This window comes from Barbus barbus (assembly GCF_936440315.1).
Source record: "Barbus barbus genome assembly, chromosome: 40".
Lineage (NCBI taxonomy): Eukaryota > Metazoa > Chordata > Actinopteri > Cypriniformes > Cyprinidae > Barbus > Barbus barbus.
The window spans coordinates 10,995,954-11,013,146 of NC_136718.1; the positions used below are offsets into that span (position 1 = coordinate 10,995,954).

Genomic DNA, 17,193 nt, shown 5'->3' on the forward strand with positions numbered 1-17,193 from the left:
TGTACATATTTAAAATGCAACAATAGAACAGAAAGATAAGCTGAAAAGATGTCCTCCAATGGCATCTATAGAAGGGTGTTTTACAGAAACGCATGGCCTCTCCAGCAAGTGCTGTACTGCCACCTCCTGGCAAATGTATGTCAATAACATTATGAAAAGAAGTGGAAAGATCAAACCAAAGGCCATTTGAACGAATGCTTTATTGATATACAAACAACTGACAAAAATAAATGAAGCATTACACCACTGTTGTTCTAAAAGAAAACAATCTGAATCTTTAAATCTGAATAGCTAGTCTGAGACCTCTAATTTAAAGCTATATGGTGCCTGTTCCCTAAACAACAACCTCCCGAAAATGACTACTCAAAAAAAAAAGAAAAAAAAGAAAAAAATCCCTCTGAATGTTCACTAACTTTTCTTATGTTTTCAGCGTTTGCAGACCTACAGGTGTATCCACACAATTCTATGGCATCACATGTGGATTCCAGTAGAAAATCATATAATCTTGGCATGTAATCCTTTGCATCTCACCCAATGAAGCATGCAATCATCGTTGTGTAATATACTCAAACAAGGCCACCCACTGACACCCATATAAGTGACTGAAATATCAGAATAGAACAGATAAAAATGAAGAAAAATAAGAGATTACCATTGCTAATAATGAAATGTATTCCAATATCTTTCAGGTAAAAGTGACTGTGCTACCATACAGACAACACTAGTGTTCACGTCTGTCGGGGGGAAAAAAAAAAAAATCAACAAATGCCACTAACAAAAGAAATTAAACCAGACTTACTTAGCAGGACTTACTCGCCACTGGATTAGTGCACATGAAAGTAACTGCATTTATATTTCTTAAAATTGAACAGTGATCTTTGTGATGTGATTGATTGTGTGTGTGTGTGTGTGTGTAACATTCTGACAGCAAAAGGTCTATGGCATCTACTAACTGGCACACACAGCATGGCACGAAGCAAAGGCAAGCGATTTATGACAACAACATCATAAAACATTCCCATCAATTAAAAAAAAAATAACTGAACAAGAGCAAGAAAGAGTAAAGGTAAAAAAAAAAAAAAAAGATAAAGCAAAAAACAACTGTGTGTAACATTTTACCAGCAACAGACCAATAAAGCAATATAGAGTGCGAGTGTAAGGCCGACTGAGAAGGTCAGACATTCACCAGGTGTACAGCAAAGCATCGCTTCACATTGTACGGAGAGTAAGAAAACAACTCAACTGAATGCTCAGCAGCATAGAAACCTGCAGCAAGTTTCTTTTCACTATTGGTCTAAAATCCTCCCCCCTTCAGATTTAAATGTTTCTTCTTTGTGTATTTTGTACCCCTCTGCCACCTGATGAATGCTGCTTGGCAGTACTGTTTAAATATAGTTATTTGTATTCCTTTATAGTCATATATAGATAAAAGTTATGTAAAAACATTATGCAAAGCAGTGTAAAATAGTTTCTAATACAAAATGATTCATCATTTGTCTTTTGTACAACCTGTGATGATTTCATGTCACAGAATCTGTACTACGTGTGTGTTTTCAGTGAGATGAGCAAGCACATGCTAGCAGTAGGTGGAGGGGTATCAAAGGAGACAGAGGAAGGAGGGATGAAAGAATTCAGAGAGAACGGGAGAACTGGGAGAACGGAAGTGTGGGTGTAGTCAGGATTCACAAAGAATGAGATGAGTGTTTAAATCAAGAGGGTGGGCTCTCAGAACGGAGCGTTGTCCTGCACCGGGTTTGACTCGTTCGGAGAGTGGGCACTTTCACCATTGGCTTTGCCTCCAACCACCTTGTACTGAGACACACAAACAGAAAAAACATTTAGAAACAAGCAGGACACAGAGTTCCCAGGATAAAGAATTTTTTTTTTTTTAAATCAAGTATAAAAAGCATGTGTCAAGTACTTAGACATTCTCTACGCAATATTTTTTTTAACAAAAGTTTACATTTAGTGATAAAAAAAAAAAAAATCTGGTGTAATTATAAAAGTAAAAACTATCAACATATAGGGGAAATTGGCCTTGAGGGACTTTAAGGGCTCCCCAAACAACATTGACGATAATAAATGTTTCCTGAGCAGTAAATCAGAATATTAATGATTTCTGAAGGATCATGTGACACTGAAGACTGGAGTAATTGCCATTACAGTAATAAATTACATTGTAAAATATATTAAAATAGAAAAAAGTTGTTTTAAATTGTAATAATTTTTCACAGTATTAAAATTGACTGTTTTTGATCAAATAAATGCAGAATTGGTGAGCATGTGAGACTTCTAAAAATCTTAGTGTATGGGATATAATTTCTAATTTTCTGTTTCTGCATGATTGTACCACGTGACTTAGATTTGGTGGACAAAAGTCTTTGTTTTTGTCTTTTGTCAATATTTGAAATATACTAAATGTATTTTTGAATAAATTAATAGATCTGCCAAAAACTGAGCATCATGTCACTGACCCAGTTTCAAAAGTGAGCCTTACCTTGATGTTTCCAACTTTGTCCTCAAATGATTTGAAGGTTGGAGAGTTCCTATTGAGCAAAACATGCATTAATCCCAGAATTCATAGCAGAAGAAACATTACAATTAACTAGACACGAGCAAGTGGGCTAAGTAAAGAAACTGGCAGACACCACGCATGCAAAGAAAAACATTTATCAAGTGTAAAGTGTAAAAGTCTACATTTTTTTCACACAAATGACTAATATTTTAATGTCTAATGAATCAGAAACCATTTGAGTTGAGGGGCAGTGGTTTACCCTAGTACTTTACCTCATAGTTGGCATACTTATTGAATGGCGAATGGAGTAGTTGCTACTTCGAAAGCATTAAAAGAAGAAAAAGTTGTGTGTATTAGCAAGCAAGAAGGACAGCAAGTGAGAGATCAGCTGGGTTACACCACACACAGACTGCTAGTATATCTGAGATCTTTAAAAATAAATCACATTAAGTAGCACTGGAATCATGCATAATCAAAATTAGCTGGGTTTCGGAGCTAAAATAACATTCAAATCAATATTACATTCAAATGATAACTAAATACATTTTTAAAAATTAAATGGGCTTGGTATTACAAACAGAGCTCCATGTTAAGCATTGACTTTGATGACATTAATCAGTCTTACCCAAAGGAGTTAGAGAAAGGAAGAGCTCTGTAGACCAAGCAAGGGCAGCGTTTAAAAAGAAAGCAGGAATACAAAACCAATCAGGTTGGCCAAAGCAAGCAGGATGACCAAATTATGAGAAGGCTTGTTCTGATATTGAGGGAATGTGGGGAACAGCGAAATGAACCAAAAAAACAATCAAACCATTACATGGGGGTGAATAAGATGGATAGATGTTAATGACACAAACAAGGATAAAAGTGGCTAATAAATTTGAGTAATACAGTTATTTGTCAAATGAATGAAAGATAACATTTGGATTGACAGAGCAGCAGAGTTTTAATTCATCAATGTATTGATTTATTTCATAGATTTATTGAGCAGCTAAAGATTTTGATACTTATAACGAAGTCTCAGGCCCTCTGCATGCCAGAACATTGAGTACATACTACCAACAGGTCACTTTCAATAGAAGGAAATTCAGGCTTTCATAAAACTCCTTTTCTTCTTCCTTCTGTTTGCGTTTGGAGTGGTGACGGAAGTTAAATAAATGTGTGCAAATAATGGTAAGAACAGAGATGGCCTATGCAGTAAAGTGAATCAGGAGCCAGGAAAAGAAGTTAGGTAAAGCTTCTTTTCATCATATGAGGAGTAAAACATGACTGTGACTGTGGCTGCACTGCATTAACACTCATTATGGATAATAATGGCTTCACTGTGATGATGAACGGCAGCAGGATATGACACAAAAGCGTGGATCAATAACCAAAGAGAGCAGGGACAGAGGAAACACAGGCTTGAAGGCTTTGTTCACACTGTATGCAAATCTGAGTCAGTTTTCTTTTGTCTACACTGTGATTTCAACAGATTTCAACGCACATATGATTATTGTTTGGATTGTATTTTCCTTCTATTTTGGTATTCAGAATCAATGCATTTTGGGTGGATTTTTTCTACTTGTCTAAACAAAGCCAAAGACAGAATGAATAAAATAAAAAGCATGTGACGAGATCCAATGTAAGTCCATGAAATGCATAAACATACATATACAGAAATGCAGTTTAAGATAAATCATGAGCAGTTTTGACACAACAGAACTGAAATGCTCAGCTAGACAAAACACATTAACCAGGAACCATGTGTTAGTCTTAATTCATATCACCTAAGAAAAATGGGAAATTAAATAAAAACATGCAAGTTAAAGGAATGCTGTAATTTGTGACTGGAATACGAGTACTAGAGAAACACAGGAAGAACAAGGGTGGGCATTTTGACTTGAGCCATACCTCATGTCACCCAGTTTCCTGGTGATTGCCGTGCCAACGGTGGAGAGGGCGGCTGAGGTCTTCTGTCCAGCCTGAGACAGCGTTTCCTGAGTCTTTTTATACCTGTCAAAGGAAGAACGCAGAGAGAAGAGGATGTGGGGGGAGAGAGAGAGAAAAAATATAAAAATCATGTAAAACCCTTCACTGTCCATAAACCTCTCCACTTCTCAAGAGTTAGTCAACATGACCACGGCCTCCAGATGGCAAAACCCAGTCAGAAGCCTTAAAGTCATCCAAGAAATGTTAATTGGTCATACACTACCATTCAAAAGTTTGGGGTAGGATTCTGTTTTTAAAGAAACTGATACATTTTTTTTCCAGAAAGGACACAAATGTGGCAATCTGAAGAGACTGGATTTTGTAATAATATTTCATAATATTACTATTTTACTATATTTTTGATCAAAAAGATTTTTTTAAAAAACTTACAGACCTCAACCTTAAATGGTAATGCACATTTGCAATTGCAATTCACACTTAGAAACACAAGATTGTAATATCTAATAACCCAGCAACAAAATATCCATGAAGCATAGCAAGCCACCTTAACCATTCATGACCTTTTTGAGATCAGAAAACATCCTTGAAAACACACAAAATGAACGTAAAGAATGAAGTAACTCACACTTCAGAGCTGGCAATGTCATCCAGAGTGGCAGAAGCTGAAAGATATCTACAGTACAAACGAACAGGGTAATACATTCAAATCTCCACTTTCTTAATCACAACGTGCTATAAACACACACACATACAACATAACATTTCTAAAATGCTCATTATAGTTATGCTGCCTCACAAACAAAACACAAGCACTGCTAAACAGCAAAGCCAGAGAAAAACAACACCAGTTTATTTGGCATTCTCTGATTAACTTGTGTGCTCAAATAAGATGTGTGAGTATACTGGAGCTTTCAAGCACAAAAAGTCACAGACAGGAAATCTTGAAAGTCAAAAAGACATTACAAACCACCTTGGCTATTGGGAAACAAGTAGCATGTTAGCAAAGAGGATACTGCAAAGTGTATCCTGATGTAATATTCATGACTACAGCGAGCGCACAAAACTGCAGAATGGACTCAGGAAGCATTAATTGGCCTTTAGTGCTACAGACGTGGCATTCATTCATATGAACATGACAAAACTTTCCTTACACAAACACATGCTCTCTCCGTAGACGTCTCTGTATGAATGTGATTCAACTGTGTGTGCAAAGAGGGAAGTGGGAGATCTCTCACACACTCGTGATAACGTAGCTTGTCTGACAGGTTCAGCTAAACCTCCAGCTACATCAGGACTGCCACTAAAAGTCATGACACCGGTGGAAAACCATAGAGGACCTTAGTCTGATTCCAGAGTAACCCTCTAAAGACAACCGTCTATACAGCTAAACCTATCAGAATTACTGTAATACTATTTAACTTATACAAGCCATTGAAAAAAACCCTTTGTATTTGGTCTAAGAGTTGGTTTCTCTCACTTGATATGTTAAATCAAGCAAAATGGCAGTGGCTTCAACAGTTAGTAGTAGCTAAGAACCTGTTTGATATGCTATTGTATTATTGTCAGAGTAATCTGGTGCACTTTTTTAATATTTTGTAAAAGTACACACACTACCATTCAGAAGTTTGGGGTATGAATGATTTTTTTTAACAAATTATTATTTTATTTAGCAAGGCCACATTAAATTGTTCAAAATGAGAGCAATAACTTCTATTAAAAGAATCCTGAAAATATATGAAAACAAAAATATTAAGCAGGATAGCTGTTTTCAATATTGATAATAGTAAGAAATTTATTGAGCATCAAATCAAGCATATTAGAATGATATCTGAAGGATCATGTGACACTAAAGACTAGAGTGATGATGCTGAAAATTCAGCTTCGTCTTCACAAGAATAAATTACATTTTAAAATATATTCAAATGGAAAACGGTTCTTTTAAATTGTAATAATATTTCACAATATTACTCTTTTTAAATCACATTTGATCAAATAAATGCAGCCTTGTGCTTAGGTGACACCTTTCAAAAATATTTGTAAAAAATCAAACTTTTGAATAGTAGCGTATATGCAATATACAGTTGAATTAATGCAGCGATTAATTATTTGCAGACATAAACAAAGCACTGTTAAAGAAACAAATAATTTGAACAGGCAATGATGTGAATAACTGATTTGAATTTCAGCGGCTGATAATTCAGACATTGTACATGAACGCAGCATAACTTTTAAAGAAGCAAGCAGTCCTGAGTATTTCAGAGATGGAATACTACTTGCATGGGTGGACAAAGAGACTGTGAAGGGGAAAAAACAGAAGAGTCAAAAATATGCGGGACATGAGTCACTATTTTAGACACCCATTTCAACTAAAAAGCAAAAATACCTCTGGCCTTCAACATGTGGCAAAAGTTTCAGTTAGTTGAGTGGAGAATTAATCGGGCTGACAAATATATACATTGTACAGCAGGTTAGAGTCAATGCTATAGGAGATCAGATCATAGCATCTCTGTTTGAGAGACAGGTTTTAGTTATTTGTGTTGGGCTTTATTTGATATGCATGGTTTGATTCAACCCATCAAGGGGTGGAGCATTTGAACACCTGAATCTATATTTGATGCAATGCATCCATTGATTTGTGATCAGCAGAGCAGAAAAAAACCCAGGGTAACAGTTATGTCTTCTCCTGAAACACACTGGCTTCAGGTGTTCAAATGCTCCATTCTCACTGACAGGTCAAGAGTAGGTGAGAGGAGTTCATGCATTCACTGCAAATACGTGCCGAAGCAGTCAAACACTCACATATCACACCCTGCAACCTTCTCATTCCACTGGCCCAGCTTCTCTGACATCACCACAAAGCTAAAAAACACAGACGTGGTTATGTGCTGCCTACAGCAGAGCTCAACGGCACAGCCCTAAAGCACTGATAACAACCTCTGACTGACTACAAACCAATAACTCCATGGTTTGAAGTACTGACAGACTGAAATGTTGGCTAGGCAAATTATTCTGCTGATATTTGGCCATTTTTAGTTGCCAGTGCCTAATTTTAATATATTTGAGTAGATACTGTTCAAAATAAACGCTCACTTTTGTGTATACATTTTATGGACATTTACTTTTACAGTTTTATACTTTTTAAGGTTTTTTTTTCATATTTAAAAAAAATATCCAATCATATAAATTATAGCCTGACCGATATATAGTTTTGTCGATTTTATCGGCTGATATGAGCCTGTCGCGGATATATCGGTATCGGCGAATATGCCTATTTGTGTTTTAAAGTTATTCATAATAAGTGATGTGAAGTGTACTGTTAAGTGCACTGATGTCAGGCTCATTTTGGATAATAAAGTTTGTTAAATACGCTGCCTGCATTACATATTTTTTGTCACATCATTATAAGTGCTTGATCACCAGATTTGAGTTATCACTGCTAAAAATGTGTTTATGTATATATATTCTGTTTAGCTAACATTAGACTACCAATATAGTAGTCAACTGCACATAAAGCCAGTCTTGGCCCATGCAACCTGAGGCTTTTAAGGGCCCAAGGTACTGACCAGGACCATAATCTCAATAAAGTCCTGTAAAATACTACACATACTCATAAAACCACCAAAGTTTTTCCACCTACAGTATCAAAAACAGCAAACATTGCTTATTTGTCTTGAGAGTCACACTCAAACCAATGACCATGAACTCCAGGCTTGGAGCACAATGAATGGTGGTGATTCATGTCTGAGTCAGCTACAATCCTCCCACAGAGCCCTTTGAAACCGGACTGCCATTTTTTAACTGATAAAACAATTACACTGAAGGACTTTCAGCTGACAGCATAAATGCCGTCTATAATATACACAGAAAACAATGGTCATCTCCTCTGTCTAAAAAGGCACTCAAGAGCTTTTTCTAATGCTTTTATTTTGTAATGTACAATCCTGCAGAAAATGCAATTGGACACCTGTGACTCTTTATTTTTAGGCTGATGTCCAGCAGCATAAATCGAGAGGAATGTGTGTGACCTGGAAGAGAGCGCATTGAAGCTGGATTAGTTAGAAAGGCTTCAGTTCTCCCATGAATTCCTCCACTGATAGAACCAGCTACCAACTTGCATCTGCCATTATGCAGAGCCACTTCAACAAACCCTTTTAGTTCTAAATTTTGTCCAGAATTATGTCAAATCACTGTTATTCCAGCAGGGTCTGTGAAGGAGGTTAAGGGTTTGACTTTGCATATGGCAACCCAGAAGACTGTATCTGTTACCTCCTGGGTTTGAGTAAGCAGTAGGGCTGTGCAATTAATCAAATTCGATTATCATACGCATCAGTAAATCGCCATCACCTGCTTTCAGATGGAGCGACGATTATGAACGCGATATTGCCTAGCTTGTCAGTGAACTACGGCTCTGTGTAGTAATTGCCGCTCCATCTGAAAGAAGGTGATGGCGATTTACTGCCAATCACTGAACCAGCTTTACTGACAAGATGCACATGATAATCGAATTCGATTAATTGCACAGCCCTGGTAAGCAGGACATGCAGAAAAAATGTATTCTTACGCGTTTGAGGTCTGGACATCCTGCCAGCTTTTGGTGATGTTCTGTTTGAACTCGCTCAGTGGGCTGAGGCCCAGTTTACGCTTCAGCTCCGATGCGTGGTGCTCTTTAGCTGACAGCACCTGCCGTAAGGTGTGGATCTCCTCCTCAACCTAACAAGATGTTACAGTTTGTTTAGAAACGTAAACAATAACATGAATATATGACTTATATCTATAATGAATCACTCTGAAAAAACATGTTAAATTAACAGCCCTAATCTGAAGATATACTGGGCAAGATGTGCAGTGGCTGTTGGTGTTTACCTTGGTGAGCTCCAGTCTCAGTTCCTCAGCCTCCTCCTCTGTCAGACCCGGAGGGAGAGTCCCAGGACTCACAGCGGCTGCCCCCCTCTCTTCAGGCACATCTGAGAGAGAGTCAGAGCCCAGGCCTTTATGTGGAGAGTTCAGATTAATGTCTGTAAAATTTAAGAAAAAAAATAAATAATGATATTTTAAAGATGAAGTCCAGAATTCCTGTGACACTAAACAGAATTGTAAAACAAAGATACACACACAAAAAAGTTTTCCCCCTTAAAACATATACGAATAAATAAAACTACTAAACTGATCTCTTGAAATTATTTAAAGAAAACGACAGAAAAAATAATTTGATGAAAATACATATGTAATTGCACTGTAACTAATATGTGTATTAGGTTTGAGGGCATGTATTGACAAAATTAAGTAATAGCAGCTATACTTAATTTTTATAGTGTAGGGAAAATTAAACCAAAATATTGATGACTCATCCTGTACTACAACGATTTTTGACCAATCAAGCCGCAATACCACCTGCAACAGACTAGAAAGTAGCAGTTTGTGATTTATCAATGTGATATAACTAAAGCTTATTAATCCTTCGATTTATTCCACCAAATTGACCTTTTCCATAGTAAATACATCACCACAAAAAGAAAAAGCCCTTGTTTCATTGTTATTTATCCTGTCAGCATGAACATATAATCACTCTTCACACAAGCGTTTTAACTAACACACATTCAGACGTAGAAGCATAAACAGCAGAAATTTCAGTACAATAAAACTGAGTGAAAATGCATATATATATATATAATATATATATATAATATACAGTAAATTGTTTATATATATTTTCCAGCCATTCAATACACACGTGTGAACAATTCAAAGGTTTGATCACAATGCTCAATTTAGGTCAGTCTGTGAAAGATGTCACGTGGGTCTGAGCTATATTAATGAGACATGTCATCAGCCCCTCACTGACCATAAACTGTCTATTGAAATAGCATCACATTATATGGCACAACAGATAAATGAGTGGTGTTGTCTGTACTAACGGTTTCATAATAATAATAATAATATCATCCCATATCCAAGTTGAAAATCGCCACACCATATGCCACACCTCAAACACCATAATTTCCCCTCATCATCTGTGATTTCGATGTAAACCAAATTATTGTAAGGCAAACACCTGCACTCAGCCTCGATGTGTTTTTGTTATGCGTTAGTAACCAGATCTCCCCCTCACCACCACACATTCACAACACTGGGATCCAGAGATAAGGCTACAGCTAACGGTACTCTACATTACGCCATAAACATATAAGCGGTTGTATCGATCCAGTGTATTGTGTTGAATTGTTTTGTTTTTGTTTACCTTGATTGGCGGAATCCATGTCGTCGGTTGAGATCTTCAAAATGTTGTCTTGACAGTTACGTAATTCGGAGGAAAAAAGCTCTGCGAGGCGTAAATACGTGTCTTCCCTCCACTACCAAAACATCTAAAAGCGCTTGACAAGCCACCACAAGATCCCGAGCGACCAGCCAACTCAGCTTGAAGTGCTGCCCAAGAGCGCTCTCCTTCCGGCGCCCTGAGATGACGTCTACTGCGTCCCGAGATCAACAACACAGCTGAGGAAAAAATATAATACAATTAAATTAAAATAAAACCGCTGAGAAAAGCACCATTGTCCCACACTGTTATTTCGTTTTAGGAAAATCTAACAGATAAGTTTTGAAGTGCTTAAAAAAACCATGCAATTTACAGTGAACAAACTGAATAATAACTGAACGAATATAAACTGTTATAATAAAAAAACGGACGAAAATTAACCGTGGTTGTATTATAGTACAAAAAATAACACTTTACAACAAATGCCATGGTCATGGTTGGTGTTGCGCAACCAGGGTTAATTTGTGGTTACCATGGTTTAACTAACCTTGCTTTCTTATTTCTACAAAGCATTGGCGAGGTCAAATCTCTCCAGAGATGCGTTTACGGATCGAAATCAATCAGTGAAAGCGATTCTTGAATCAACAGTATACCCACTGAACCGAGGACGTCTATGAAGTCATGAAATCAAAATGGACCATTCTTATTTTTCTGAAACATTTTTTTATCCGTGCACATTTTTATTTTTAGGCCTAATATTGCAGTGTTTATAAACGATTTATCCATACACACTTTTTTTATATATTTATGTGCCTTTAATCAAAACAACTTCCTTTGCAATGCCACTGTTTCTAACATTCCACTCTTCTCTGAGTCAAAACAATAATCAAATTCATTCCAGATGGACAAAATCCCATCCTACATTTTAATCATTTCAGATTTCACTGGGATATACGTCACATTTGGGAAGAAAAGACACTTTCCTTTCATGTCAACTTTCAATAATGTTAATCATAGAGAGTCCCACAGACACTTCATTGAAGAGAAAATAAATATTGTGCCACAAATTAAAAATGTGTTCCCATAACTTGACTGTGGCCACATTTTATTAATTTGTTGATTTAATCATAATTTGATAAAATCAAATAAAATCATAGCCCACAAATTAGGCTAAAATGTAGGAATGAATTAACAAATTGAACAAATTCTTAATTCATGGCCACAATGTTGTTTTTCTGCTTTGCAACCAAAAATTAACTCATTTGTATTTGTCTGACACAATGAGGAAAACACTTTTATGTCAATTTATGTCAATGATTTACAGTTCCTTAAAATTTCACATAATGCATTGCACAAGCCATTAGACAGTCAATGCTGACACAATGAGAAAAGAGAAAAGAAAACAAAACAAATCTGTGTTTTAGTTCAAGCCAACTCATAAAATTACACTCATACAAACAAATCCATCAGTTATAAACACTATTCATTCATCCTTACAACCAAATATAGAGTGAATCCAAAATCTTGGAGCACTTAAATGGCGAGAACTTTCACTATTGACTATTACAGCAAGAACAGTCAATGATATTGGGCAAACAAAAAACAGATCCAAAAATAACTGTATACAATGTTTTAATTATTTGCACAAACACAAAGACAATTGTTTTTCAAGAAGGCAGGAGAACCCATCCTGACCAGTAACACGTCATCATTCTTTCTTTGATCTTCTGGTTTTATTTTGGAGGATTGAGCCAGTAGAATCAGAGACGAATCATCTCACTGGTGACCACTGGAGGGCTCAGTCCTTCAAGTGCTGAGCTCACAGCTGTGCCAGTCTGCAGAAAACTTGGTAAGTGACTTTACTTTTATGTAAGAACATAGAGACATGATACTTATCCCGTCTATCTTAACACCTTCCTCCCATTTAATCAAAAATCTCTGGCTTTGTTTTTATTCAAAATAACATGTGAGCATTATTAGTACCTGGAGATCATGTATCTTCACCTCTGCTATATACAAATAACGCACTGAATGTTTCCCCATATTCGCTGGAGGATGACAAGAAAGCCCAGGAAATAAAAGACTAGAGTGACAATCTAGAGGAAAGACAGAAAATAATCAATTACTGATGTATATTTCAATAAACCTTAAATACCAGACAATTTTATCTAATAAGTCTCAAGTTAGGTGTCCAGAAAATGTCCTTGAGAACTTTGACTGAGACTGCAGATGCACACATTAGTAGATGAATGTACCTGTGTAGTGCTTAAGCCATTCTTTTCACACACAGCCACTTTTCTAATGTCTCTATAACTGTCTGCTTGTCCACAAGTGTCCTCTATTGTCTCCGGCGTGGGACTCATCATCTCAGAACCCTCTGATTTCAGATCCTCATCTGCTTCAGGGTCAGGTTCTGGGGTCAGCACCGGTTCAGGTTCAGACTCAGGTTCTGACTCTGGTTCATCAGGTGTTTCTTCCGCTTCTTCTTCAACTGCAAAGTTGGCAGTATTAATTAGAGGAATTGTGAAAATAAACCATAAGTTAATTTATTGGTTCTCTGATGCTCACTCTCCATGAAATCCAGCTGGTACAGAACTCTCTCCTCTGCATCAAAATCCACCCTGTAGTGATCCATCTTCTCATAGTCAGGATCCAGGGTCTCCTGAGTGAAGCAGTTGGATGCTTTACCAACCCTTCAGGGAAAAGGAAAAATACTGTTTTTGTTTGATTTAGGCGAACATTATTTCAACAGTCTTGCTAAATTTGCTAATAGACTTACTTCTCAATAAGATCTTGTGAGGTCTATAAAGCAGAGATAAAAATATATATCAAACACTGCCGGCATTCAAAATGTAAGATTACCGAGGAGCCCCACACAGTATACCTGCACAAAAGAAGCCATCTCTGGGTTCTCTATTGCATTCTGGGCTGCCTGGATCAACTTTGAGTTTGTGTCTACATGCTCACTGTATGTCTGCAGTAAAGACTGGGTCCAGCCAGTCTTTTCTTCCTGCTCAGAAGTGATTTGTTGGGTCATGATCTTACGACGTTCTTCCAGAATGGCAGATAAGTGATCAAACCTCTCGCACAGAATCTGTTTCTGGATCCTGCTGTTTTCCTGTCAAAGTATAATTGTGTGCATTACCAGATCATTGTTTGTAGTTAATGTTTTTTTGATGTTATATTTACAAGACTTTGTAAAAGATCCACACAAACCTCTATGTTCCTGTGGAGTGCCTCCAGTTCATTAACAAATGACTGAATGTGTTCATTTGAGGAAACCAAAGTAGCAAGTCTGTCACTGAGTTCAGCCTATAAGAATTGAAATGAATTATATAGTGCAAGATGTGAAAATGTAACACAACAACACAAATATTTTGAAGAACACACCTTCTGCTGCTGGTAAACATCAGGCAGGGGAACTACTTGGCAGTTTTTGTGGGCCCCAAACACCTTACAGAGAGAGCAGGAGGTCACCTGACACGTGAGGCAATAAATATTAAGCTTCTCATCTTCATGCTCTGTACAGTTGAACAGTGCAGGAGGCTTCGGTGGAGGCCTAGAGCTGGAGATACATTGATTTACAATAAATAAAAGATCAGTTAAACACTTACTGTACTGACACAACTTTTGGTTTACCACACATCTAGGATCTTTCTCTATCATCTGACCTTTCAGACTCCTGTTTGTAAACATCAATAATGTTCTCCACGAGTAAATTTCGCTGCAGTCCATAAACTCCATGACGGTCCAAGACAACCTCACGTCGACAGGAAGGGCAGCGAAAATGTCCTCCGACTCCTACCTGGAAGAGAGATGGCTGCACTTCTTACTCAGCATGCTGTTCTTCAGCAGTATTTGTGAGTACATGTATCGACTGGCAATTGAATCCACTTTTCATAATTCACTACGGATGTCTTTCTAAACAAGAAAAAAATAAATGCCTAGCTTGGTTAACCAGACTGAATAACATCATCATCTCTTGGTTAGACTAATTGGACTTTCATGTACCTCCTTAGAGATGCGCTGTTTGTATTTCTAGGGTAAGATGATGTTAATGAGCAGTCTGATTCTGTGCATGTGTGTGTCTATGTCTCTTGTCTTAATCAATAGAAATAGGGGCATGAAATAGAGTTTGCAAACAGAGGAGCTTGAGACTTATCTCACCAGGTCTCCTAAAATAGTCAGTCTCTTTAATAGATCTCAGCTGCTGAGGCTTATGGGTCCAGTGTGAATCAGAGCACCATCACTGGCTCAATTATAATGATGTCCTAAGGCATGATGGGAATTATTTATTCACTGTATTATTTGCTATATATTTACAAGAGATGCACAACTTGATATTCCTCAGGAATCAAGATGATAATATATTTATGCCACTACTTCGTTCTTGGTTTCAGTTTCAAAATGACACTACACTCACTCTGAGAGGTCAAGTGTATATGCAGTTAGCAGGGGCACAAATTTAAGAATTGCAGTCAAAATTTGAATTTAAGGAAGTTTAATTAAAACTGAAATTCTAAGAAATTCATGCGAACCAATGAAGTGTCATTTTGTAAAAGGTTGCTGAATTATGAACATAAGTTGACAGCCTTTTTGAACATTTTATGTAAGTATTAAAAAAAAAAGTTATGCTTTACTAATTGATAGGCCAGAGTGGAAGACTGCATTTATTTATAACTGCATTATTTCAATCCAATTCAAATGTTAATTCAAATTCCTGTAGTGCATATTTAAATAACCCTGGTTCTTAAAAGAGCAGGGATCAACTAACATTTTTTTTTAGCATCTCTTTGGACCACCTTCCTAACTTACACATCAGCATAATGTGATTAATGCTATGTATAACTATCCGATAATTGTGATGAGATAGCATCTGAAAACAGTAAGACAAGCATGCAGATAAAAAAGTGCAGCCAGAGATGGCATCATTTTTTTCCCATGTAAATTGACCACGTGACTGATACACTGCTTGGCTTTTAACCTTTGCTTATGAGGAGGTGTAAGGGGAAACCCGTGAGGTATCAAAGTTCATTTAGGTGCAGAGGAGGAGAAAGGTTATGCAGACAAAACATATATCTGTTACAAGGGACTTTCATATCAATATGTCCATTGTGTGCTGCATGAACACTAAACCCCTGATGGCTCAAATGCATCAAATGTAGGCCATCACCTATTTTTATACCTCAGATTTCAGACTGGGGATTGAGTTTAGACATTTGCAATCCCCACCTGTTAGCTTTCCATATGACAGGTCGCTAGAAAACTGCCTGTGTTTGTGGCTACTGTGGTACTGCAGTCATGACTTTAAAACATATGTCTATAATAATAACTACAACTGTAAAATTTATTCATCATTCCAATTGTATGGGAATATGGAAATTTATACCACAAAAATAATGATAAAGACAGATTAAAAACATTCAATTTAACTCAGCCAATGAGAGTCCATACTGCTTGAGCGTTTAAAGTGGCAAAGGACAAAACTGCAGCATGCGCTTATAATAAACTGAATGTTTGGTGTGGATGCTAATATAGTTAACAATACTGAGATAAATGGGCATGTATGTACCCAAATGTACAAGCACCTTGACATGTTGTTGACCATCCAACTTCGCAAAATTTACTTATCGCTTAAAATTCACATAGCACCTTAGAAAACACTTTGGGTTATGAAGGAAACTGGCAGCTCATGGCATGTACAGATGAACTGTACGTGTATCAAGTGCACAGATGCTATTTTGAGAATTCATCATCTTACCCAAGGCTTGAAAAAGTACTTGTAAACATGTTTCAACATCCACACATAAACCATCATCCTCTGAGTGAGTTGGTACACACCTGGTACAGTTCATTGGCACATTTGCGGCAGAGGTTGTGCAGACAAGGCAGAATGACCACTGGTTTTGTGAAGACCTCCATACAGATGGGACAGATGAGTTGTTTCTCCAGCGTCCCCAATGAGGGGTCTTTGTGGTAAGAGCGTATATCCAGTGGAAGAGACATGGCCGTGTGCCCCTGCTGACCCCACACTCACTGGAAATTAAGACTGGAGAGTGAAACCACAGCTAAAGAGATGAGACGCCACCGTCTTCATGTCTCTGTGCTGTGTGGTTGTCCAGTCTCTCGAGGCAGCAGGCAGTCGCTCTGCCCCTGTGCTTGAAAAGGGCGATGGGGCCTGTGTTGGTTTGCAGCTGAAGATATGTATGTGTACATGTGCGAGAGGGGGAAGGTGTCCGGTTTCTTGCTGGCTCACTGGGACACCCCCTACCCTTGATCAGTTGTACCCATATCAGGCAGCCAGTGGAATGCTGGGAAACAGAGATGATGCCTCATCTCCAGTTACTCCAATCATTCATGTCTTCAGTCTTGAAACAGCCAACAAGTCAATAATGCCAGAACAGCTACAGTATTAGAGGAGAGTAAGATGGTGTTTATGAAGTGTGCTGGAGACTTTTAACACAAAAACATCCACAAGTGTGTACAAGTACATTCA

At 37.4% G+C, this 17,193-nt stretch overlaps 2 protein-coding genes across 10 annotated transcripts; both read right to left on the minus strand.

Annotated features, from left to right (window-relative positions):
* Positions 1-739: 739 nt before the first annotated feature.
* On the minus strand, positions 740-11,027 carry LOC306859834 (tumor protein D54-like). 9 transcript variants are annotated; one of them, XM_079401158.1, is made up of 10 exons: positions 10,683-11,027; positions 9,308-9,459; positions 9,006-9,154; positions 7,244-7,303; positions 5,070-5,117; positions 4,406-4,507; positions 3,141-3,167; positions 2,788-2,829; positions 2,498-2,546; positions 740-1,812 (listed from the first exon to the last, which is right to left on the minus strand). In XM_079401158.1, exons 1-10 carry the CDS (start codon positions 10,699-10,701, stop codon positions 1,726-1,728), a joined length of 735 nt encoding a protein of 244 aa, XP_079257284.1. In that variant the 5' UTR covers positions 10,702-11,027; the 3' UTR covers positions 740-1,725. The 9 variants fall into 9 exon arrangements, with proteins under 9 accessions (XP_079257284.1, XP_079257285.1, XP_079257288.1 ...); XM_079401159.1 differs by lacking the exon at positions 7,244-7,303; XM_079401162.1 differs by lacking the exons at positions 5,070-5,117; positions 7,244-7,303.
* Positions 11,028-12,706: 1,679 nt separating this feature from the next.
* On the minus strand, positions 12,707-16,703 carry LOC306859643 (tripartite motif-containing protein 54-like; the record flags this gene model as incomplete). The annotated part of the gene is made up of 9 exons (XM_079400767.1): positions 12,707-12,793; positions 12,953-13,188; positions 13,266-13,390; positions 13,477-13,499; positions 13,582-13,815; positions 13,914-14,009; positions 14,088-14,262; positions 14,369-14,517; positions 16,539-16,703. The coding sequence occupies 9 exons, from the start codon at positions 16,701-16,703 to the stop codon at positions 12,707-12,709; spliced, it is 1,290 nt and encodes a 429-aa protein (XP_079256893.1).
* Positions 16,704-17,193: the final 490 nt, after the last annotated feature.